Source organism: Falco rusticolus, chromosome 4 (assembly GCF_015220075.1).
Source record: "Falco rusticolus isolate bFalRus1 chromosome 4, bFalRus1.pri, whole genome shotgun sequence".
NCBI classification, from domain to species: domain Eukaryota; kingdom Metazoa; phylum Chordata; class Aves; order Falconiformes; family Falconidae; genus Falco; species Falco rusticolus.
Window position 1 is genome coordinate 73,493,416 of NC_051190.1, and position 25,025 is coordinate 73,518,440.

Below are 25,025 nucleotides of genomic sequence, written 5' to 3' on the forward strand. Positions count from 1 at the left end.
CAAGAGGTTTAGTTACATGAAAAAATCATTAGCTGCAGAGATGGTAAGGTTCTAGGGAAAACTTAGAATCCTGTTATAAAACAGAATTTGCATCTCAAGAGAGAGTGCTGAGGGAAAACTTCATTGTACTTTTAAATGTTGTTGACACATTTCAGTCTGCTGTGCCAGTAAGACATGGAGCCTCATGGTTCACTTGTAGCATTCTAATTTGTAATAGACTCTCTTGAGTTTTTTTTATAAGTCTCAGCCTTATCTAAAGAAGGGGAAAAATATCCTTAGCTATGTTAGTTCAGGCCCTGAGGTCTTAATTTGTTTTTGATCAGATGGTACTTTGGGAAAAAATCCTATTTGGTTTGATAATTCTTTTTTCCTTGATTCATGGAATGAAAGTCCAACTAAAGCTCTCTAGATATGATCTATTAAATTAAAATAACTCATACGAATAGCGTCTAAGGCACAATAAAAACCAGAAATTAAATAGATGTTTGCAGAATCAGATAAATCTAAAAATAGAAGCAATTCTTCTCGTCGTGCAAGGGGTTTGCATATCCGTACTGTCTCGAAACACTATGAAGTCCTTTTTTCCTCCAGCATTAATGATGAAAGCAGTTGCTTGGCTTGATTCCCTAGATCATATTTTTTAGCTTTGCATTTGTATTCTGTCTCTCTGTTGAGGGCCTAACATCAATGACCCCGTGAATGTTACTGACTTACCTTTGCGTTACTGAATGAGTGGTATCATTGGAATCTGTTACGGTAGTGATACCAAAAAGACACCACTCTGCCATGCGATGAGTTTGGTAAGATTGCCTCTCTTCCTTCACTTCTAGAATACAGGACCATGTACACCAGTACAAACCCTTCCCTCTCTCTCTTCCCTTCTGTAAGCCAGTACCTTAATGATGCAGCAGGGCTGATTTCAAAGTTAAATTTGGTTGTTCAGAGCCTTCTGTAGCCAAGTTCTGAAACTACCCAAGGATGGAGATGCCGTTGCCTCTCTGGGGAATCTGTTCCGGTGCTTAATCACCCTCACTGTGAAGAGTGGTTTCTTTATATCTAATCAGAAATTCCCTTGCTGCAACTTGTGCCTGTTGCCTCTTTTCCTTTTGCTGAATACCTCAGATGGGAGTTTGGCTTTCTGTTCTCTCTACCTATTGAACATTGGAGAAAGTGCAAATAGATCCTCCTTTGCTTTCTCTTCTTTGGGCCAACCACCCACAAGTCTTGTCCTGGTGTCTCAAAACTGGACACAGCGTTCCAGGTGTTGTCTCCATTTGAGGGAGGTATTCACTTTCTTTGACCTGTATATATCTATATAAATGTTTGTTGTTTCGATATGTTTGTATTCCCATTTTATATAAATACAAATAGGTTGAGGTGATTGTTCACCTCTACTCTGTGTGTATACATCATTACATATAAATATATGAAATATAGATATTTTTTGTGTTATATATATTTATTTAGATGTATGGATGTGCATAGATAGATACACACACACATATCAGAACAGGTATTTGAAAGGGATTTGCTGTCCTGGATATAGTCTTGAGTAAGTAAGATTAGAGGGCAGAGTGAGCCAGCTGCAGATGCCTGGTTAATGGCCATCTGTGTTTATCCAGTACATACAGGCAGACAAGCACAGAGCAAGTAAAAATAATACTTTTCAAAGTCCCTGAACAGTGAGAACTTACCTGAAAGAGCTGCAGGTATATTACATAGCCGGATTTGTTGCTTTGATTAGAAGCAGTTTTCCTGTGTTAAGTTTGATTAGAATATTTTGATTAGCTTTTGTTCTTTTGAGCATTTTCAAGTTATAATAGATGCTGCATTTTTTACTTCTGGTTTTCAGGAGCTGAATGGATCACAATGAGCCACTATCAGTGTTTGCAAATACATCTATTTCTTATGCAAATCCTTGTTATTACAACAAAGAAATATTTGGAAGAGTAATGTTGGATTCATGCCTGCTAAACAGTTTATAATGTGCTGACTCAGTGACTGAGAGGAGACCAATCCCTGTAGAAAGTGCCAAATCTAGTCTAATGTGTGCAAATGATGGATTTGCATTAACACTTGCTCCAGGTTCAGGCATTAATTCCTGAAAAGTAATCTCTGCATTGTTGTTCTTACATAGTTTTGCTTTTTACTGTCTGAATGCAAATTCTTCTACTTGTCCAGCTACTGCTTTGCAAATTTAAGGGGCCTTTTTCCCTTTGGTAGCCCCTAGGAACCTCAAGTCTAAAAGACTGGGTGAGGGAATGCTGATTTTGAGAAACATGTTTTGCCACCTGGAGAGCTGCTTTCTGAAGCTGGATTGTGGGGCAGTACCAATACATAGGAATCTTGGCTCCTGTAATAGAAAATAAGAAATGCTTTTAGGTTGCTGAAATGCAGTTTAAGGATGTCCTTGCACCTACATTTATACTTCTTTACACATGTCTCTGCTCTTTGCTAGTCCTCATTTTCTGGACCTTCGTCTGCAATACAGACTTAGGCAGTACAATTAAGAGTGATTCCAGGGCTGAGTATCAAGCCAAATTTGCGAGTCATCCAGACTGTTGACCATCTGGAACAGCTCCTGGGCTGGCTCTGAAGCAATCCAGCTGGTACTCAGGCACTCCCTGGACTGCTCTGTGGACAGGCTCAGGCGTTGTGTGCCCAGCCCAGCTGCTGCTGCCTTGTATTCTAGCTATCCTTGCACTAGTGTCACGTATTTTGATACAAGATAGCTTGGACTCTTTCCTAAAAGGGGCCAGGCATTCTTTTCCAGAAGAGAAGATGATATTTGAATGCAACCTGAATTAAAGCCAAATTTTTGCTGCTCGCAGAAATATGGCTTAGCCTGGGGGTAAGGTACAGTATAGACATAGCCTGGGGGCCTCAGATGCCCATAAATAACACTAGGAGAGCTGTTTCCCTGTCGTATAATGGTGTTGTCAGGATTCAGACGTACTGTTTTTTGAAATGCTTAGATTGCACAATTTTGAGGGATGTACCAAAGTCAGATTTTTATTTTTTTTTAAATTGGATTGGGAATTATCTAAGTGAATAGTTTTTATCTGAGTCTAGTCTAAGCTGGTTATCTGTGGCTATCTACAGTCGATTAAAAAAATAAAAAAAAGTACTTCTTTTAGGCCATGGTTCTTCTGACCTTCTCAGATGTTTGCTTTAGGAGGAGAAGAACTGTGCCCTAGATCATGTCCTCGGTTGTAAGTGGATGACTACCTCAGAAGACATTTGCAGTGGCTTCATTCAGAGCCTTGTTGTCTAATTGAATACAATCAGGGCACAGTAATAACAGTCCACATGTATTCAGACAAGTTAGTTGTGTATAGCTTCATTTTGGTAAAGTTATAGGGGAAGCAGTAGCTGTTTTACAGTGATGTGAAATACTGATTGATTGTTACATACAAAAGACTAAACTGTATTTTAAGGCACAACGTCAGAAACTGGGAATATGACTCCATAGTTCTAGTAAGGATCCTGAACAAAGGTGATTAGAGAATTTCTGTCAATAGAGATTTATCTAGGGAAAAAAAAAACTATTAATTTGTGTGTCTGTGATATTTCACTAATTATTTTATAATGAAAGTCCCATGCCATGTGATGAAGGATTCATAGTACACGATATGCTACTAAGCAGGGAGGGTGTATGTGTGCGTACAGTTCTTGTACATTTACTGGTAAATTCAGTTGTGGATTTATAAATCCTGCAAACGCTTGTCCTAGTTTTAAAGCCTAACTTCTTTTCACATTTTAGTATACTTTGCCAGTAGACAAGTATGCTGTTTTGATTGAAAATGTAAGCTCTTTTTAACTTAGAATACTGGTCATGAGTATCCTCAGTGGTAGGCTAGCACTAGCTGCTGTAAGCTGACCATGGCTGATTTTCAAGCTTCAAAAGCTTTGTTTCTGTCAGGACCTCATCTGTGGACATTGATTATGTTCAGATCTGCCAGAGCATTAAAAAAGAGAAAAGAGACCTTTAAAGTTTGAAATGGTCTGACTTCACTGGCGAAAATAATCAAAAGTGGTGTTGCCAACAACTAGTAGAAGCTGGCAGCTCCTACAATGCAGTGTGTCAAAGTCACTGTCTCACACACTCTTAAAGTTTAGGCCTACTTAAATAAAAGGTATTTTTAAAATGAATACTTTTAGAGAGATTTTAAATTACACTTCCTGAACTTTTGAGGTCTAAATAGTCCTGAAATTTATCTCTCTTATCTCTCTAAGCATGGATTTCCATACTAGCTCCTGTAATTGGTGCAGCACAGAAAAAAAAAAATTGTATGAGGGAAGATGTTTTCTCAGAGACTTTCAAACTTTCACAGATTCATTTTCATTCAATTTCCCTTCATGTTTATTAGAAAAAAATACAGAGATAGAGTACCCTTGTTATCCCAATGTAATGCATTTTTGTTCCTAAATCAGTTTATATGTGTAACATTTACGAGGTTACCACGATCTGAAGTAACTGGTGATCCAACATCCTAGAAAAGCATTCAGATAGCTCCTCTATTCCTGTTGGGCAAATCCCAGGAAGTGTTGGCTTTTTAAAGGATTGGCTGCATTTTCCTCTTTTTTTTTAAAACAATTGTGTAAATCCATAGAATATAATCTGATGTTACATTTTTTTCTACATTCCAAGGTAGGCAGTATATGGTTTTATTTTCACTTAGAGTGAATGAAAAGGATTGATTCTTGTGAAATCTCTCCTGATAGGAACCAGAAACAAACATAGAGGAATGCAGGTACAAGGGGGAAAGAGTAATGCCCTGCTTATGTATAAATTGAGAAGTTCATTAGGAATGACTGGTAAGGGTAGAGCATAGCTTATGAACATATGGGAAATCAGTTTACTTCAGAGAACTAAGGGTGAAAGGAAGGGATGTCTGCTTTTTATTAAAACCTGAAATGCATTATAATTGGTCTGAGTCTTTGCCCAGATGGCTTCTCTTAAGCTGACATCTGCAAGAGTGTGTATAAAGCAACATTAAGAAGCTGTCTCTTGTGACAGTGTGTACACATGTAATTCTGTTAAAAACCAAGTCCTTTGCTATCTGTAGTGTTGGTCTTTGAACAAGCATGCTGAGAAGTGTCATCTGTTTGACAAAAGCTAATTGTGGAACATGCTTTTTATATGGACAGTTCCTACCACATATGAGAAAACTTTTTAGGGCTTTTCACCTATTTTTGTAAATTCTCGTTCATTCTTCATCATAAATTACAGGTAAACTTTTTTTGGCGGGAGGAAACATGGGGTTTCTTCTACCAGTCCATTGTATTTTGTTTTTTGAGTTTAATAACTGTTATTACTGTGAATTTTCACATGTGAATTTAAGCTGTTTTCCACTAACCACTGAAAATCTTAAATGATACTAGAATGTCCATTTGCTGTTAAGCTGGTAGGATGATGACAGTGGATGCAATGTAATATATCTGTTAGTCTCTTCACTTGCATCTGTAATTCACAGGGTAGTACTTTTTTAAAATAAGCTGTCAACATAATGCATCTTTCTTTGTCAGACAACAGGAAAATTAAAGTCAATGGCACCAGGGAACCTATTGAGTTTAAGACAAATCAGTGGTTTGGTGCAACAGTCAAAGCTCATAAAGAAAAAGTTGTGGTAAGTTGTATGCATTTGGTGTTCATTTAGAGATAATGTTTATTTTTCTCAAATGTATATCTTTAATAGTTTTCTATGTGTAGATTATGGAAACAACTCTATGATTGTGCGTGAATTATAAAACAAATTATGTATATAACTCAGAAAATGAAAGCAGTCTATAAAATCAGTTTGAACTGATCAAGTGAAGATGATGCTGCTGCCATGTGAGAAGAGCAGAATACCATATTGTTATGGAAGTGAGCGATGATTTTTTTTAAACACATAGTGACCATTTTAGAGATACACAGTGACTGATAGCTATATGCTATAAAGTGTTTTGTATTATGAAGTCTCATTTGGAATGTTAAATGCAGAATGTAATGGAAGCCAAGAACCTGCCCTGAAGATCAATTAGTAAGAGAAAGCGCTGACCTCTTTCATCACATGTACATTGCTTCGAACAGCTATGTCATAGCCATGGTAAAACAGCTGTGAAAAAGTCATAATAAAACAGCTCTAAATAAAGATTGCTGTCAAAGTGCAGTGTCTATTTTCCAGTTTTGCTGGACATTTTACCTGTATTGATAGAGGACCCCAGCAGGAGACAAGTACTTTTATTGCTTAGTAAAGTAGGGGTGATGCTGCTTATACAGACATTTTATATTTACGATTGATGTGCTGAAGTATAAGTTGAAAATGTCACTGAAATAATTGTGATAATAATTAGTTTGGTCATTAGTTTTATTAATTTTTACAATTGCAAAGCAACAATTTCTGTTTTGGGATTTGCTTAAATTTTTTAATTATTACTTAAGTAGTCATAAGGGAAGAAGTATCTAAAGAAAATGCTTTCCCTTGTATAGTATGCCTTGTGGTTAACCTGGGGAAGGATTTTGACATAAATAAAATTCACCCTATTCTGTTACAGAGCTAAGTAAATGTAAAAATTCTAAAAAATTCTAAAAATTTCTGAAGGTTTTTCATTTTATATACTCTACTAAACAACAGTTCACACACTGAAATAAAATAGTTCTTTACCATCATTTGCTGAATCTTAATTAAATGAGCAGAAAACCTCATCACTGACTGATGTGCTGTGTCTGTACCGACCAAAGTTTGTTTTGTTCTGATAACTCTTCTCAGGCTTTCTGAAACAGAGATATAGTCAACAGTTTTCAGGCAAAGATTTGAACAACAAAGCTAGAAAACTCTCTTTTAAGCTTTGCAGGCTGAAATGAGAGAAAAAGAAAATGTCATCAGGCTGTCAGAAACTTTTTTTTAAAACTACAAATGTGACAGTAAGCTGCATTAGGTCAATGTGTATGATTATATTGAGTTCTTGTTTCAATCTGTTTTGCTTGATGTCAAATGTACCTAAAATCACCCTCATAGGACATGTACTCCTCATTGCTACACTCTGGTTTTGCTCTCTGTTTTAATCTGTAAGGTCATCTAGGCAGGGGCATGTTAAGAGTCCCTGATCTTTAAACCATTGTTCCAGAAGCTATGACTTTAATGGTAAGATCTGAGTAGCACAGTCGTTCATCCAGCTGGAACTGATTGCAGAACGACAGCTTATGCAATAATGTGAATAATAACAATACCTTGCCAGAGGTAGACAGGTTTCTCATTGAAAAAGTAAGACAAGGTTGGACACGGATGACGGATTTGTACAGCAAGGCTGTAGGGAGTAGTGCCTTGTTCCTCCTCTTCCTCCAGCCAGTTGAAAAGTTTCAGGGCACAGGAACCCCTGAGGAATGACCTGCATACCTGAAAGCTTATCTTTTTTATTTTTCCAGTTATCTGAATTTATCCAGTTTATTTATCTGAATTTATCCAGTAACAGGATAAAAATATCCAGTTACCATTTTGAAAATGGTAATGTCTCTCTCTACACAGCTTGTGTGTCTTTTATCCTTACACTGTCATGGTTTGTAACACCACTACCATAACACAGAAGATTAAATATTAGTTTACTAGCCAAAACTTACTTAGCAAAAACCTGTTCGCTCAGAAACTGTTGAATGGATTATAGTTGTATCATCTCTGCAAAGATGTGAACCAGGGGTTTATAAGAAGGCAGACAATATGATGATTGTGATAGACAATATGACACAACACCCAGACAAATCTTCTAAGCAGGGTAGAATCATCGCAGTTCTGCTGTAACGCCCATTATCTTAAGACACAGTGAGACAGAAGTAGGAATGTCTTCAGCCACATGTATGTGATCCACACCTTGAACTATGGGATCAAGTCCTGTGCAATGAGCAGTAATAGAGCAAACATATTACTCGTGGAGCAGGCTTGGAGGGTATTTGTAACATACGTTTGAATGTGAGTTGTAGTCCCTGACAGATTTCCCCTGCTGAGGGCTGTAAGTGAAAGATCAGTCTATGCTTTCCAGGTTATAATGAAATTACAAGAAGCAGTGGTCCTTCATTTTCTTCTGTCAATATGTTATGGTCATAGCTGTATGAATGATGCAATACCAGAGAGAATCCTTTTACACTGTTCATTAAAAACTACATTTGCCAGATGTGTGAGTGTGTCAAAGGTACATGTAACACTGTTTCTGTTTCGATAGGCTTGTGCTCCCTTATATCATTGGAGAACCCTTAAAGATAGCCCTGAGAAGGACCCTGTTGGCACCTGCTACGTAGCAATTCAGAACTTCAGTGCCTATGCTGAATATTCACCTTGTCGCAACAGTAAGTATAAACAGGAACAATCCTGTGCTGGAGGAACTGGTGCAGCACTTAATGTTTTCATCCTTTCAGTCTTCACACTGTCTTGGTTGACTGGAGATTACTATATGACATTATTGCATTGGATGAGGGTTTAAAGAAAAATCAACATTAAATTATATGCCTGCAATTGGATACTTCATTGTATAATTGAAAGAGGAGAAATTAAGTAAATTAAGCTTATGCAGTTATAGTGATGAGATATAATTGGTTCAATTTAAATGGCTTTAAAATGTAGCAAACGGATCTAGATAAGAACCAGACAGCATTTTAAACTACTTATTCATGCTTGTGCTGAGGATAAATCTCTCATCACAAGAACACTGTCTGAAGACCAGACCCTGCACAGAAACACACAAGCCTGTATCACCATTCATGCCAATATCATCCACAATAGCTCATCTGTGGAGGACTTCCAGTATGGAAGAAAGCCATGCACATTAGCAGTGCTGTTCTGTGCTCTTCTGTGTGCTATTCTGTGGGTGTGGTAGCCATCTCTGGGCCTTACTTCTTGGGGAATAGGGAAAAACTGCATGTATATTTAGAACCAAGTTCAGTTACCTAGAAGTCCACAGAAAATGCCACACATTAGATTGTATCAGTCATTCATCCTGTTCAACATCCTACATCTAAGTGTTTATAATGATTATTAATACCCTCATTACCTCAGTGCTTCAGATTATTAAAATCAATATGAAGTGTCCAGTGACTTTACTGTGCTTTGGGCTGGGCTAGGTCTATGGCAATTTCTGCACTCACAGATCAGAGAATTGTTCTTTCAGCTATTTTTCTAAAGGTAATGTGTGTAAGATAGCAAATATGATGGGCTTACCTACCCCTTCCAAGGGAAACCCTCACAGCAAAGCTATGATGTTCAGTTTTGCTGGGATGGGTAGCTGTTTCAAGTTGTATATGCTATCCAGTAACATGACAAGTCTGAATGACAAGATACCCCTTGTACAGAGACTCTGCTATTGCAGTTAGCGTTCTTGCCACGTGCACGGGCTGATTGTAAAACACAACTTTTAACTGTTTCTCTATTGCAAACTGTGCTCCTGCCTTTGAGTTTCTCATGGATTATTTTGCCAAGAAAGTAATAGGCATTTTACAAAAAAAAGTAGACACTTACTTCACATAATTGAAAGGTCTCTTTCCTGTGAAGCTGTAGAGACAGCATCATATCATGTAGCTGAATTTTCCTGTCGTCTGACAGCTGTGTAATAATGTAGCCAAATAATGCTTTCCATGGTCTACCAGAAAATCTGCACACCTAGAGAAATGTGAGATATTTGCGTGTACATTCAGTGCTACTCTATGGCTTTTCTTTTCTCACATTGTAGTATAGATCTAAACTGAATTGTGCTGTCTTTCTTTTCAAGTCTAATTCTTGTCCCTGGATGGATAGGTACAAAAGGAAGCTGAATCTGTAAGAAACAATACCCGTAACATCTGCTTCATGTACTTCTGATGTCTCACGGGGCCTTTGCTAAAGGCTTATACCATTTGACGAGACGAGTTCAATTAGCCATTCCTGCTCTCAGTTTCCCAGTCCTGCAGACTTCCAGCACTTCAGCACTCACAGGAAAGCCCTAAAATGCACGCCAACACACTTTGTAGAATTATATGAGAATTTGTAGAAATAAAAATGGACAAAGCAAGAAGGATGTTTTTGCATGTACAAATGTGCATTCAAAATTTTATTACACTTCAGTCCTCACTGAGCAAATGTGCATCACTTTAAGGACTGGCCCTTGTGAAGGGCATGTGCTGCTTTCCCTTGCCATAGTGCAGATAACCAAGATGTTCTCTGAACATTGACCCATGCTGACCCATCCACTATGCCAACATTTTTTGAGATGTCTTAGTAAACACTTATTTTTGTGTTTATGGCAGAGCAGACTGTGGTGACCATTCTAGGATTTCTTGTTAAGTTATTCTCTTTTGTATCTACAGCCAAATACGTACTGAATCCCTGGAAGTTGTTGCAAGGTCCTTCCTTGGCAATGAGAGGAGAAATTCCCAAGTAACTGGTCCTATTTTACAAAATCTTCACAAGGGGGCTGCATGTTCAGGATCTTGTAGAAGTCTTGTTTTTCTCTGTCTCTTTTAAAAAAGAATATATGCCTTTTCATGTATTTTCGTAGTTGTGCATTTGCAGCCTTACAGCTCCAGGGGTGTGTAAACTGTCTTCCACATGCACTGTGAAATCAGTAAAATGCATCTACCTTTGTGATTGCAGGCCATGCAGATCCCGAAGGTCAAGGCTTTTGTCAAGCAGGTTTCAGCTTAGATTTTTACAAGGTAAGATTCTGCTTCTGATATACTTTGACCAGATGTAATTCTGATATATCTCCAGTGTTCAAGCACTGTCTCAGTGATCAAGAGTTTATCCCCATGCTGTTGCATATGGAATGTTTCGTGAAGTTGTTGCTAGTTCTTTCCTTTGCAAGTTTCAGACTTTCTGATTTCACTAATAAAAGAAATACTGCAATCAGCACCTGTTTATCTCTTTGCAGCACTCCAGTCTGACTCTGCTTAGTCTAAATAGGTAACTGGGTGAAAAATTGTATGTGTTTCTGTCTCAGTGTGTCCCACTTACGACTCTTTCCAGAGACCTGACTTTCAGGAAATAATGGGCAGACACCAGCTGGTTTTAAAAACTTACAATGGCCTGTATAAAGATGCTTTTGGAGGCAGGCTAGTCATTAAGACCATTGTTCTGTGGAGGTGAAAGTGAAAGTGCGTAAGGGAAATAACTAGCTGTACTTATATGCCAAGAAGTTCCAGAAAAAATATTGTGGGCCAAAGAATAGACTTTGCAACTGTTATTATTGTCCCTGCCATTATTACAGCTCCAGGACCTCACCAAACTTTGATCACTGCCATTGTTTTCAGTGTACTGCAGCTACATCATTATTCATGTTAATAGCTGAGGAGTAAAGACCTCATTGTAGAGTAGACAAAAGTATACTTCTCTATAAAGCATTACTGTTCCTTCATTTAATGTGAAGACCCTGTTTTACAGTGACTTTGTTTTGTTACAATTAATCAGCAATTTTTAGAATGTTGTGTTAGTGCTAAAAAAATCATGGCTTTCATTCAAGTGAAGATGCATAGGGTGGATATGAACTTTATTTAACTGTGGATTTTCCTGCACATTCATGCACCTTCATCCTTTCTTTGAAGGCTATTCTCCTTTATCATGATTCTGGTATTCTTTTGGTCATTTAAATTGTTTTTTCCCATGCATGCTTAATTTTGTTGTGTTCTTTTGTTGTGTAATTTTATTCAATTCTGCTTTTTGTAGAATGGAGACCTGATAGTAGGCGGGCCTGGTAGTTTTTATTGGCAAGGTATGTTCATCTGGCTGGTTAACTTGATCTAAGAAGTGAAGCAGAAAGCATTGTGGAAAATGTTGTTTTAGATTTCCGTTGTTTTCTCAGTTTAAGATAACCAGTCTCTGGTCTTATTTTCAAGAAATATAAGTCAGAAGAATCATGAACAAGCAACAAAGTATAAAAATAAATCAGGGAAAATTCAGGATGTAGGTTGTATAGGAAGTGAAACAAGTAGAAATAACTATTTTTATGTTGGCATTTTAGCTCATTCGTCATTTAATTAATAAGCTGACTTTTATTTTTTCCACAGAAATACTACAAATTTAAAAAATAGCTAGTATTTGTACAGCAAATATAGTATTTTGAAAGTTTTTGTCACTGTTTGTTTCTGAACACAAATTTCTATTGCTATCTGCATGTATTTTTAGTTCATTTGTGGCATCACTGTAGTTTCCAAGATGTAGTTTCTCATGTAGATAAAACCTGAAGTGATTTTGGTACAGGGTTAGAAGGGTGGTATTGCTTTAACCTGTTTTGACATGTATGGTACAGCTGATTTCCAGACTCTGCCTACCAGCTTGCCTGTTGTCAGCCTTATTGATGTGTGGTTTTGCATTGCCATGGAAGGAGGAAGATCTAGGTGATTCTGATGATAGGGAATTCATAGCTTTGAATTCTCCATTGAGAAATTGCTTCCATTGGTCCACTACATTTGTACAATACAGTATCAAAAGGTAGCTGAGCCTGAAAATACTTTAGTTTGAATCAGCACCTTGAAAGGGTCTGGAGATGTTTTTGTGATGCTTCAATGGAGCCTCAAGGCCTTGTATTGATTTATGTGAAAATCTTGAGATTTTCAGGGTAATGGTGGAGATTGAGAGACGTCTACTCTTTGCATTTGTGCTATATTCTCCCTTCAGCTCTGTTCTGATGTTCTACTAGCCCTATATTGTAGAAACTGTCTCTCCTTTATGTCCCTTTCATTTATGAAGCTGTTTGAATCCAGGTCAGGTAATCACTGCCAGTATTGCGGATATCATTGCAAATTATTCCTTCAAGGATATTCTGAGGAAACTGGCACGAGAGAAGCAAACAGGAGTGGCACCACCCTCATATGATGACAATTACATGGGTAAGCTAAGTTCTGTGTCAGTTAGCAATATATTCTAAAAGCATGGGGCTTATACAAATGTGAAAACAAGCCCTAAATTACTAACGTCCCAATTGTGAGAGGATTTGAACGTGTTTTGCCTTAAGCACAACAGCAAGTCAGTAGTTTGCTTGTTACTTTGATGGGATTATGAATATTCTTAAAATTATGCACAGCAACAGGGTTGGAGGGTTGAGATCTTAAATGGCTCACTGTGGTTCCTATTATTTGATCTTTAATAATCAAGCAGAAATACAAAACTTTCCCATCTATATCTTTTTTCATTCCAAGATGATGGATTGAGTTTAAATAAAGACAATTTTTAATAGATAAAAGAAAATTCAATTCTGCAGTATTTTTTACAGTACTGCACAAATACCCGATTTATTCTCACTGATATTTAAAAGATAAAATTGAAGCAAGGAGTGACAAAAGTCAGTTTGAAGATATGTAAAAAACAGAAAAAAGGCTCTCTACCTTTGGTTAGTACTGATCTCTTAAGAATTTGTATGATAGTCATATGTCTCTGCATGTAAGACAGGTTTTTCTACACATGGAAAAGATGCAGCGGAATTTGCAGACAAAGATGCATCCTTTTATCTCTGCCCATAGATTTGAAATTTCAGTCCCCGATACAATCCGGAAATCTTTATTGTGTCAACAGCAATTATCTCACAGGGTTACTAAAGCTCTAGGAGGTACTTAACTTAATCTTTGGAAATCTGTCCTCCATCTAGAGCTAAAACAGAATACTCACACATTACGGTACAGTAACGAAAACCTAATTTAGAATCTCATTTTTGGAGAAAAGGGATAGATTCATTATGCATTCAGACCTACAGTTAATTTAGTCATAATAAAGTGATAAACAATTTTCTTTTTTTTTCCCGCACAGTTTTAGTATACTAATGTTAGAAAATTTGCATTCTGATGATCAGATGAACAGATAAATCTGATTGGTCTTGCGTATTTTTTGAAAGAAATGGTTTATCAAGTATTTTGCTTGTAATTTATCTCTAAACAGGATACTCAGTGGCTGCTGGGGAATTTACTGGGGATTCTGAACAAGGTAAGAAGCTATGTACTTGAATGGAAACCATATGGTTGTTCACCTATTAAATTCCTCATTTTGGATCTCCATGCAGGAACGTACCTTTTATACGTTTGAAACACTGGTGACACTTAATCTGTCTGTACCCAGTATTCTCAGAGGTAAATATTTCCTTAGAAGGTATAGCATAACAGAGCAGGATTTAAGTAACTCAGAAGTCTGAATCTGTTGTTACGGTATTGTACACATGCATCTGTTCAGCGGTTATAGCTGTGACAACATGGTAGGTGGAGACATCCAGGCTCACTTGATTTAGCCGGTTTGGTGACCAGTAGTAACAAGTGGAGCCAACAGTGCAGTCCTGTACAGTCTTCCAGTCCATCCTTAAGACACTCACCTGCATAGAGGCTGCTGGACCTCAGCGTCCAGCTGACCAGATGTAACATGGCTTGGAAATGTCTGTGTATGCTGAAAGCACACTTCTGACTACCACATAAACATTACAGCCCAAGCTAGGAGACAACATTCAGCTGCTTCTGGACAAAAACCTGTGTCTGCACTGGCACAGGTAGCTCTTGTTGGTGAAAGCAGCTCTTGGCTCTGTAAGTTTCCCTAGTTCCAGTTCATGTGCCCCAAGGATAGGGTGCCTGAGGCAGTTTATTAGCTGATCCTTTTCATACGCTATATTTTCCTGCACAGGCATAATGCAGTAAGAACAAGTTCTCTGTGCCCTTTCTCCTGCTCCAAGCCTTATATTTTAACAACAGGAAACAGAAGATTTTAATTCCTTTTATTGAAATCTGGGCTTAGAGGGAGAGCAAACATTTGACAGGAAGATGAATTAGGAAAAGCTGAATGCACATGACTATAAATTTCCAAATATAGAATTATCCCTGAGAGTTTTTAAAGGTTCTTGGATCAATTAAGTTTGATACAGGAATATTTACAATAATTTGCATTTAGAAGCAACTATCATCCACAAAGAACCAGACTTAATAGCATTGCTTAAAAACATCATCACTGTGAAACCTTCACCTGAAATGTTTCATGATCTGTAAAACAGCACCTTCTAGGATTCTGCGTTCATGATTTGATAATGTAGAGCAATGTGCACTGAGGAACAAGTTTTGACCAAAATTGCAGTATATTTTTTTTTAAATGTACAGAATGTCATTATATAACTTAGAATTCAGCTCAAACACAAAGGTTCAAGTTGTTCCCTCTGGCAAAAGGTGACACAGGATATTTATTAGCTTCACATGTCCAGGGGAAACTGCCCTGGAAGGCAGCAGCTTCAGTAACATAGTTCTGTAATTCTCTAAGGACACAGTCAGAGCAATCCATCCTGCTAGAGGCCAGGTTTAGCAGCAGTAGTTCCTGGAACACCACTTAGGCTTTAACTAAATACGAGCAAAACTTACTTAATTGTCACTTAATTGATGTTCTGAACTCATAGCACAAAGTGCTGTGGCAGGAGAACTAAAGCTGAATTTTGTCTGATTTTTAAGTTGCAAAGTAAGTTTTGTGGGTATATTAGAAATTGAATACTAGTTTTCCTGTGTCTCTGCAAGTTGAATCCAGCATAGAAGAAAAGCTCCTGTCACAGCTGTTTGGTAGAGTATGTTAAAAATAATCGGTTATAAATAGAAATTTGTCCATGATTTAGCTGTTTTCAGGTGTTGTGAAATTGTAAAGGATTTCAAAACATATAGTTAGCTGAAAATATCTGTGATCCCTGGTGTTTCATACTGCAGGAGCAATACTTCTTGTTTAAGGCTGACAGTGTGTCAGAAAGTATTGCCTAAGGGGTAGCTTCCTTGAGGAGGTGAACAGCTCTGTGGTCCAGACTCACAAAGCCAATAGAGACATAGTACATTTCTGCAAATCAGCCCAGCTCCCCCAGAACTGCTGCTGTTTCATCCCTGTAAAGTTAATGTCCTGTCCTGTGCCACTATGGGTTCCAACCCCCCCCCCCCCCAAAAAAAAGACACAATTTTGAGCCAAACACTATAATGTGTAAAAAAGATGTGTCCCTGGTAACAGAAGGCTGCAGCCATCTTTTTCGGTTTTTCTTTTTTTTTTTTTAATGCATACTCAAAGTTTTCTGATGGATAATTCTTTTATCAGTAATTTATGTGAGTGATTGGCACAAAGAATTGCTTTGTTGGCTGACCCAGGAATCGTCTGTGTCCTGTTCAATCCTTCGTTTAATTCCATCGTCCCTACACATTTGACCACAAGGGAGTGTATAAACCCAGACAGGAGCAGAGGAATGCTAGGCTAGTACAGGCAGGTGTCTGAGGTGCTCTGGTATCCAAAGTTCCTGCTGCTCTCTCGTGACGTGAATATCCTAATGAAGGAAGGTTTAGACAATAAGACTGCAGGCTGTGACTTTACTCTTTTCTTCTTTTTTTCCCCATGGAGCTATTGAGCAGAATTACATCTTAGAACGCAGCTAGGTCCAGTGTTTCATGTTCTTGTTCAATGGATTCCTCCAATGCCACTCACAAAAATTTCCTTATGATGCTTTTAGATAGTCTGTGCAGAACTTGTCAAACACTTCCATGGCATCAAGCCAAATAATAGATGAGACAAACTTTTGTGCAGCTAGAAAGAAAAAAGTTATTTGTAAGGGCGGCTGTGTTTAGCTTCTGTACTCTAGTGTGTGATGCCACAACTAACTCTGGTTCCATCAATCCAAAGCTGTCAGGTAACAAGCTGAATTTTACTGAGACCTTTATTATACTGTGCTATGTTAAGTAATGCTAGGCTGAGAGAGAACCCTGGATAAGTGTATTCAACAGTTAAGATATAATATTTCATGCAACTAGATGCACTGAATGAATGTTAAGATCTCATTAATTAATGTCTTGAAGTGATTTGCAAGTGTTTCTGATACAGATAACAAATCAAAATCCTAAGGGTTATATACCAAGGAAGATTTAAGTGGCATGGAATGCATGTTGCACGCATGACTCAGCATAACCAGTTCACTGTTGATATTTATCCTTTCAGAGCTGGTTGCTGGAGTCCCAAGAGGAGCACAGAACTTTGGCTATGTATGTACTGGACCCACATTTTATCCTTGTTATGATGAGAAGGCAATTAGACTATTTGGAAGGTTAAAGGCTACATTATATTTTCTGTCTCTTTGATCCTAAACTTTCTAATCAGAGAAAACTGCCACTGATTTCACCCTCAGGCTTATCTGGCTGGTTTGAAATGCCTTACTGGTTTGGCCTTTGAATGTGAAGTGCTTAGTCCCTTCTGAAGTCTGTTTTCAATAGGCAATTACAAGAATGCATTGAGTATGACTAGTATCCCTATACCCACTGAGTGTTTTCAGACCTAAGCTATTACCCATAGGTTTGCATATTTCATGTGCAATGCTGTGTCCAGTCGGGAGAAGTCCAAGTTCAGGTTATTCATACCGAGTGTTTATTTTGAGTGCTCTAAGTATATACACTGAATACCAGATGCAGAGAGTCATGATACGCAGTTTAAAGTGAAGGGAGAAAATGGTATGTGTGTGGATAGAGCTTTTACCTCATAGGAGAAAAAAGTTTCAGAACTAACCTGATTGGGAAACAGGAAATCCCAGCCACAGACATTCTCTACTTTTGTGGACCCAAAATTCCTTGTGTCTCTGGAGCTTATTCATACATTTTTTCAGAAGAAAAGTGTGTATGTTTATTTTTTTATATTTATGTGTATTTTTCTTTGTTTTAGGTTCATATTTTCATGCCTAATAATGTAGTCACTGATTAACTGATAGTCTGTAACTGCTTCTGTTCAGTGTTCAGTAAGGAAGGGGAAATGGTCTTTCCCCCATTTTATTCATGGGGGACCTGAGACTCATAAAATCTTAGTGATTTGTTCAAGGTCATACAGGAAAGCTGTGGTGAGACAGAGAATAATTGTTTTTTCTTGGCCACTTGGACCATCCTTCAGTGTGTCAAATTGGTTTGCAGTGATGTTATGCTGTAGCATCTCCATATGTGCTTGAAACTTTCCATATTTTTCTGTTACCAGGTCTCAATTATTAATTCTTCAGACTTGACCTTTATCCAGAACTTCACTGGTGAACAGGTAATGTCAAGCAACTATGTGATGAAATATTATATCTCTAGAAGATACAGTTTCATTAACGTAGTTTCAAGAATATATAAAATATTTTTTAGAATTAATGACCATAGAAACAAAGAGGATTATCAGTTTAAAAAGATATTAAAAATTGATACCTGATATGAAAGCCTATCTGTTGTTTTTTATTTCCAGATGGCGTCTTATTTTGGGTACACTGTTGCAGTATCTGATGTTAACAATGATGGGTAGGTTACCAAATATATTCAGCTCCACTGCACATTCATAGAAGCAATGCCTGATACTTATTAATAAACATAGGTTTTCAGGTGCTTCATACCTCAAAGTGCTTCTCTTGGCTTCTCTGCTTTTCTAATTTTAATTGTTCATGTAGGCTTATCTTTGTGCAATCACAGTGGCACAAGTATTTGCAGGACTAGTTTGGGTGAGTTTGTCTTCCTGAGTATTTATTCAAAGCAGTGTGGCAGAGCGGGAACGTCCAAAGTCTTAGGAAACAGATCCATGTAGAAGAACAGTGAATAAGCAGTGCTAGCTACTGCTGGGAAGAGAGAGGTGAAAGTCAAAAGTTCATTCTCCCCTTCTCAAAAGCAGGCTAAGTCTTCTGTACCTGTGGTCCATTTATAATTTCACTTCTCAGTTTCAAAAGCTTTCCAATATCATCAGCTCCTCATTGCAGCACCTGCTTGTTGGCCATCCATTTTCATCATCCAGAACACCAAAAACTGTCTGTGGCCCATGGTTGTTACGACAAGCATTGTGCTTGTCTGAGGAAGAATGCTGCTCAGCTCCCACGGTCATGCCTAAGACACTTGGGGATTTCAGACTCTGTTGAACAAAACACTTGCTAAATTTGAACTCATGGAAAGTCTGATTAAATATTTTAGAAGATCAGGACTTTAGTAAGTGAATATTCATACTAGCTTTCTAGCAAGGAGATAAAGATCCCTGAAGCTCAGAGCCTTGGAAATCTGCACAAAGGTAAGCCAGGATTATGTTTAGAGCTGTGGCATACTCTTGCCTATTGTAAAATGTCTCAGATGTGTCTACTTCATATTCTTTTCTTGTGATTATTTCTTATTAGGTGCTTAAACATAATGCATTAAATAATGTTGCTGGGTTAAATCATTCCTTTCTGTCAGTGACTAGCGACCCTTTAAAGAGTGAGGCATACAAGAAAAAAAGTAGCAAGGTGATAAAATGTTATTGCAGTTCCAAAACAAAACAAAACAATCAAACAAAAAAGCTTTAACAGTTTCTGTAGTGGTTTCACAGTACTCAAATCTTTCAAAGATTCTGAAATCAGATTTTGCATTGTACCACAGCTTTTGACAATTCCTATTTTTATGATATACAGAGTCCGGATTAATTTGGTCATACCATAATGCATTACTAATGTGAAAGGGTAGAGAAACATTAATCTAAGTTACAAAAGACACATTAGAATTTTTCAGAGAACTTGCTATTTAACTTCTCACTTACCAAACTATTTCCTGGCAGGTTATTTCCTGTGAACCGTAGGGTTACTTGGCAGGTCTTATATTTTCTGTGTACCTCTAAGACCAAAGTTTATGTCAACAATATAATCAAACTGCTGTTGAGACCTGTGTGGTCCCCCAGTCTATATCTTAAAAGAAATCTAATGACTCTGAGATCCAAACATCCCACAGAAAACAAAACATAAAAAGCTCTACTTGATAAACATGTCTGATTAGATATGTAGTCTGTCTTTGCTGGTTTGCACATAAAGTCGATAGAAATACTTATCTGAAAGGGAGAGTAAAACAGAGAGGAAAAAAAAAAAAGCAAAAGGGAAATGACCTTCAAATTCACTTGAGGTTTTTTGTGCAGCTAAGGGTGAAAGGGGTAGTGATGGCCTTATCAGTATGACAAACTTTATTAAGTTATATGCAGAAAAGATTAATAGGAATTATGCTTTTCTGTAATAAGACTGAGGACATGGCTCAAAGGTTAGGCTTGTCCTAGGAAAAAACCTCTGTAGACCTTATGCTCCAGCAGTTCTGCAGGTGTTCCAGGGTGACTCTTGCAGTTTTATCTGCACCACATCAAGATTGTAGGCAGATCAGGGAAACTAAGGATATCGTTTGAACCACCATTTAGTTGTCTGCTGCTAATACTGAGAAATCCACAATGAAACTTTAAAAACAAGCTTTGCTATTACCTTACAGACTACATTCCTATTAAAGAGGAAAAAGAGAGAACACTTTCAATTTAGACTGAAACAGTCCAATAAAAATAGTGGAATAAACTGTTTACTGGTCTTTTATTTGGCCTATATCAAAGCTTTCCATAGTTATACTTGGACCTCTTGGCATTTCCCATACTACTGATTTTTATTGCTCAGCAGGATACAAAGAAACTGCATACAGTCTCAGCAGGTGGTCAACTTGTGCCTTTTAAAGATTAATTAATTTTTTTTATCAGTAGGGAAGCAATACTGGGTGGTTGGTTACCTTTCTCTGCTGGAAAAAAAATAAATATATAGTTTATGTTAACTGTGACATCTTAGTGCAGTAATGAAAAAAATCTAATGAACCAGTTCAGAATACCACTGCAAACTGCACTGCACTTTATGGTTTAATATTACTGTCCAGGGGCTTTTGTTTCTGCTTTGCTTTTATGGGCTTTTAAAAAGGGATCACATCAACCTGAATTTGGCTTAGAACTCAAATTTTGTAAATAGAAACTCCTACAATTTAAAAGTCACTTGAAACAGCCTCCATCAACAAAAATGCATCATTCTAATCGTGTAGGTACTTACAACCCAGTAAGTGACCCCCCTTGACTGTTTGATGTCTCTAAATGCTTAAACTGTAGGAGCTGGAAGGTAAAACTGACTATAAAGCATTGTAACCAGCAATTGCTTGCTTATTATCCAGTTAGAGAGAAACCAGGAATAAGTAGATGAGTATCAGAGAGAGCAGGGTAGCTGGAGAATCCTTCTTTGGGTATAGAACACTGCTCTGACTGTGCAAAAAAACCCCAAACAAAACAATGAGCCCCAAACTCTAGAATTCCTTCTCGCAGAAGATTTGCTGAAAGAGCTTGCTTTGACCTATAGAGCTCTGCACTGATAGAGAAGGGGGAAAATCAAGAGGGTGAGAAAAGGAAGGCCTTGATGTGGATGGGACATGCCAAGACCTGGAGGAACAGCAAACTAAGCGTGGCAGGTGTTCCAGGTAGCTCTGCTGCCTGTAACCAGTTTAGAAATAGGTCAGTGTAATTTAGATGACAACATTCCTCCCACCATCTACTGGGTTCTGGTTCCTACTCCCTGAACTATTCATGCATTTTATACAATCATTGTAATTTATTTTAACAAAGTAGAAATTTTCCTAGAACAATAACCCAGTGCTGTGTACTTCCAGCTGAGATGCTGTGATCCCTGCATAACAGACTCTAGCTTCTCTCTGCTTGCTTTCTGTCTCACCTGGTGAATCTTGAATTCTGAGTTAGGCTTCTGCTTAGAAAATTTTAGGCCACTGTGGATGATAGGTAGCCTGCCTCTTTTCACCGTTTTAGGCACTCTGTATATTGCTTTAAGGTATCAAAGTATCTACTTATTTTATGTCTATGTACTGGGAGCTTCCTGGCTCTGAATCTTTTGGTTTCTTACCAAAACCACTTCTAAAAAAATCTTCCCTTAGTCTTACAATTCTTCATTTGTAAAATATTCTTTGGAGCCAAGCTTATCTTTTATTTCATGGTTTATACAGCACATAACACCACGGGGGTCCCAGTCTTACTGGGAATATCTGGACTGTGATGTAATAAAATAGTAATTGATGATAGTGCTGCTGTGTAAGACTTAGTATGTAGCATATATAAAACAACTTGTATAAAAAAGAGCATTCACTATCTGTATTTGTTGTTGCTATTGTTTCATGGCAACCATTTTAGCTGACATTCTGTCCCAACCAGGAACATCTTCCATTAGGACAACAGAACTTTTGATGTTTAGTGTGAAAGGAAAATCCCACCTTTGATGTCAAGTCAGCATCTGCTTCCTTCCTTTTTTAGTCATTCGTGCCGTGGGGTAAAATCTGACATATAAAGAACAGAACAACTGTACCAAAGTGACCTGACATTCTGAATTACAATTTCCTTTATGGAAACACACAATAAAACTTAATAGGAAAATCACATTTCTAGAAGTACTTTGTCATAATTTGTAGAATGTGTAAGTTTTATAACGTGATCAAAAGGCTTCTAGATAAGGTATTCTGTACTAAATTCTATGCTATGTATCTTAGAAGCATAGTGTCTTTCTATGGTAAAGTAGTAGGTGAGCTACCCCTAAATCATAAGGGGTTTTTTCTATCAGGACTGGGAAAAACAATGTAGTGCAATTTTAGTAATTGGTTTACTAATGGATAAAGCCTTTTTGAAAACATCAGTATTTGGAATATGATGAATTGAGATTAGAAAGTTATCTACAAGTTTTACAAAGTTTGAACAAAGTTCCACATTAGAGGAAGAGAATATGTTTTCCAAATTAAGAGTTTTGGGATCAAGTAGCACTAGTTATTTGCAGTAACAGAGTTCCTTAATATGGTTAATATTGGTTATCCAACCAGTGTCCGCTGAATATGATGTGAATTATCCTGTTAGTTTGTATGGACTTGAGAAACCTTCAGAAGTTAATCTGATCCTATTATTTCATATCTCAGAACAACATATTAAGAATATTTCTGCTTGTTATGTGGCTATCAATCTTGCTTGATTTTATTCTTTACTGTCCAGTAAAGGGTCTTTTTCCCCCCACTAAATAAATGGTGGTAACATGTTTTGAACCACCCCCATTTAGAACAACAGCATGCAAAATATCCTTTGATTAATCTGTCTTCTTTTACTTATTCTTCTTAAAGCAGCAAAATGAACATAAGGACTTTCCCTGTAAGCCTCATATTTTTGTGGGGTTTATGATGTCCCTTCTCTTTAATACCTAATACAGCAAATTATGTGAGCACTGCAACTACTCAAGTACCTAATATTCAACCAGAAGTGTTTTCAGAAATAAAGCTTTGGCTTTGTCTCCCAGCTTCCATTTGAATTAGTGATGAGGCATTCTCTATTAATTGATGCTCTACCTGTGTTTCATGTATCTTACTTCAAAAAGCTGCTATAAAGTGGCATTTTTTGTTCTGTTGTTCACTTACTGACATATCATTTTTAAAAGCTAGATTTTACTTTAAGTTTCTCACTAGCACTGTTAGCAGGATAGATCTGCAGCATTTGTTGTAGTGACAGATTTCTTCATAGTTAAATTCCTGAGTTGTGGATCATTTACTGCAAAGTATGGCTTTTCAGTGTCTATTATGGGCATAAACTGAAGTGCAAGAAATTCTGTTTAAACCTAGGAAGAAGTGGTTTTGCTGTGAGGCTGATCAAACACTGGAAGGGTGTGGAGTCTCCATCCATGGAGATACTTAAAACTGGAGTGGGAATGGCCCTGGGCAGCCTTCCTTAGTTGACTATGCTTTGACCAAGTGTTTGAACTAGAACTCCAGAAGTGCCTTCTTACCTCAGTTAGTCTATGACTCTATGATAATTATCAGCTTCCCATTTAACAAATGCATGAGCTGTGTTGATTACACTCAATCTCTCACTGACACTGGTTTTTGTTTTCACTGTTCCAGTTTAGATGATATCTTAGTTGGCGCCCCTCTCTTTATGGAACGAGAATTTGAGAGCAAGCCTAAAGAAGTTGGGCAAGTTTATCTATACCTGCAAGAAAGTGCTTTCCTCTTCCGAGATGCACAAATTCTGACAGGCACTGAAGTGTTTGGTAGATTTGGCAGTGCAATCACGCACCTTGGAGATCTCAATCAAGATGGATATAATGGTAATTTATACGTAATGTAGTAACATCTATCTCTGTATAACATTGAAATGAAAAATGGCTAAGCAGTGAATATGAAGTATCTTACAGTGGCTGAAAAAGTTTTTTTTACACATAGCTGCTTTTGAAAGTCACAAGAATTTACACTAATCTTAATGAAATTGATATTGAGGGCCAAATTGTGGAAAGCTTACCTATAGGACAGAAGTCATTGACTACAGTGCTATTTTTTACTAAATATCGGTGTGTTCATTTGAATAAAAATATTATCTGTTGTTTTATGACTATAAATACATTTAAATATTTACTTAAGATGTTGCATTTGTTTAAAAGCAGGGTTCTCCTTATCTCCTGTAATGCTTGGATGAGTTTTAGAATTGAATGAGGCTCAGTAAATGGAGCATTTTGCCCACAATGAAAGAACTGGACAAGCACAGATGTATGATTTTAAAGTCAGATGTCTATTGGTACTTAGACACTGAAAGAAACAGGTGCATGAGACCTTTTTCAATTATCCATAGCACATGGACACAACAAAACATTCATATAAATTAACTGGGAGACTAAATTCAAGAAAACAGTCCAAGTAAACAAACCTATTTAATTATCTGAGGTAGCCTGGATGCCTTGAGCTAGTTAGCTACCTAGACACGGTCAGTAGCACTTTGGTTTTTGCTGCATTTTTTCCCTTACTTATTTCCAGGTTGTTAGGGTCTGCAAAGCAGGCGTCTCTGCATCTAAAACCCCAAGGAGTTTTACGTGGAGCAGGTGTTTTGTATAGTAGCCTTAAAGATAGTTGGTCCACTAAGGAATAATTAATGGACTTAACTCCATTGAGGGCTGTTTTTCATGGTGCTCTAACCATTCGATGCTAGGGCCGTGTCACCCATGTGTGGCTTCTGTGCAAGCGATAAATCATGTCAGGAGCCATAGGATTGTATTGGGGTTCAGGATGCACAAAATCCGAATGCCATCCTGTGGTAGAAGCCACTGGATTGTGACTGCTGAATTGTGACTGCTGAGAACACCCTCACTGAGTTGTCCTGGAATTCCGCCATGGATTTCAACACAGCTGGATCCCACACTGGAGACTTCCCATTTTCTACCTGTGAGCAATAGCAGATGCCCTCAGCTTCTCTGGGCAGGGAGGGTTGGTATCCCTG

At 37.6% G+C, this 25,025-nt stretch overlaps 1 protein-coding gene across 1 annotated transcript in view; it reads left to right on the forward strand.

The window, feature by feature from the left end:
- Positions 1 to 25,025, forward strand: part of ITGA8 (integrin subunit alpha 8) — a 114,966-nt gene that overhangs the window by 6,533 nt on the left and 83,408 nt on the right. The window contains exons 3-12 of the mRNA XM_037385968.1: positions 5,530 to 5,630; positions 8,200 to 8,323; positions 10,599 to 10,660; positions 11,667 to 11,712; positions 12,704 to 12,829; positions 13,872 to 13,916; positions 16,914 to 16,957; positions 17,931 to 17,987; positions 18,177 to 18,229; positions 23,660 to 23,865. Coding sequence (XP_037241865.1) covers positions 5,530 to 5,630; positions 8,200 to 8,323; positions 10,599 to 10,660; positions 11,667 to 11,712; positions 12,704 to 12,829; positions 13,872 to 13,916; positions 16,914 to 16,957; positions 17,931 to 17,987; positions 18,177 to 18,229; positions 23,660 to 23,865 — 864 coding nt within the window. The remainder of the gene's footprint in view (positions 1 to 5,529; positions 5,631 to 8,199; positions 8,324 to 10,598; positions 10,661 to 11,666; positions 11,713 to 12,703; positions 12,830 to 13,871; positions 13,917 to 16,913; positions 16,958 to 17,930; positions 17,988 to 18,176; positions 18,230 to 23,659; positions 23,866 to 25,025) is intronic.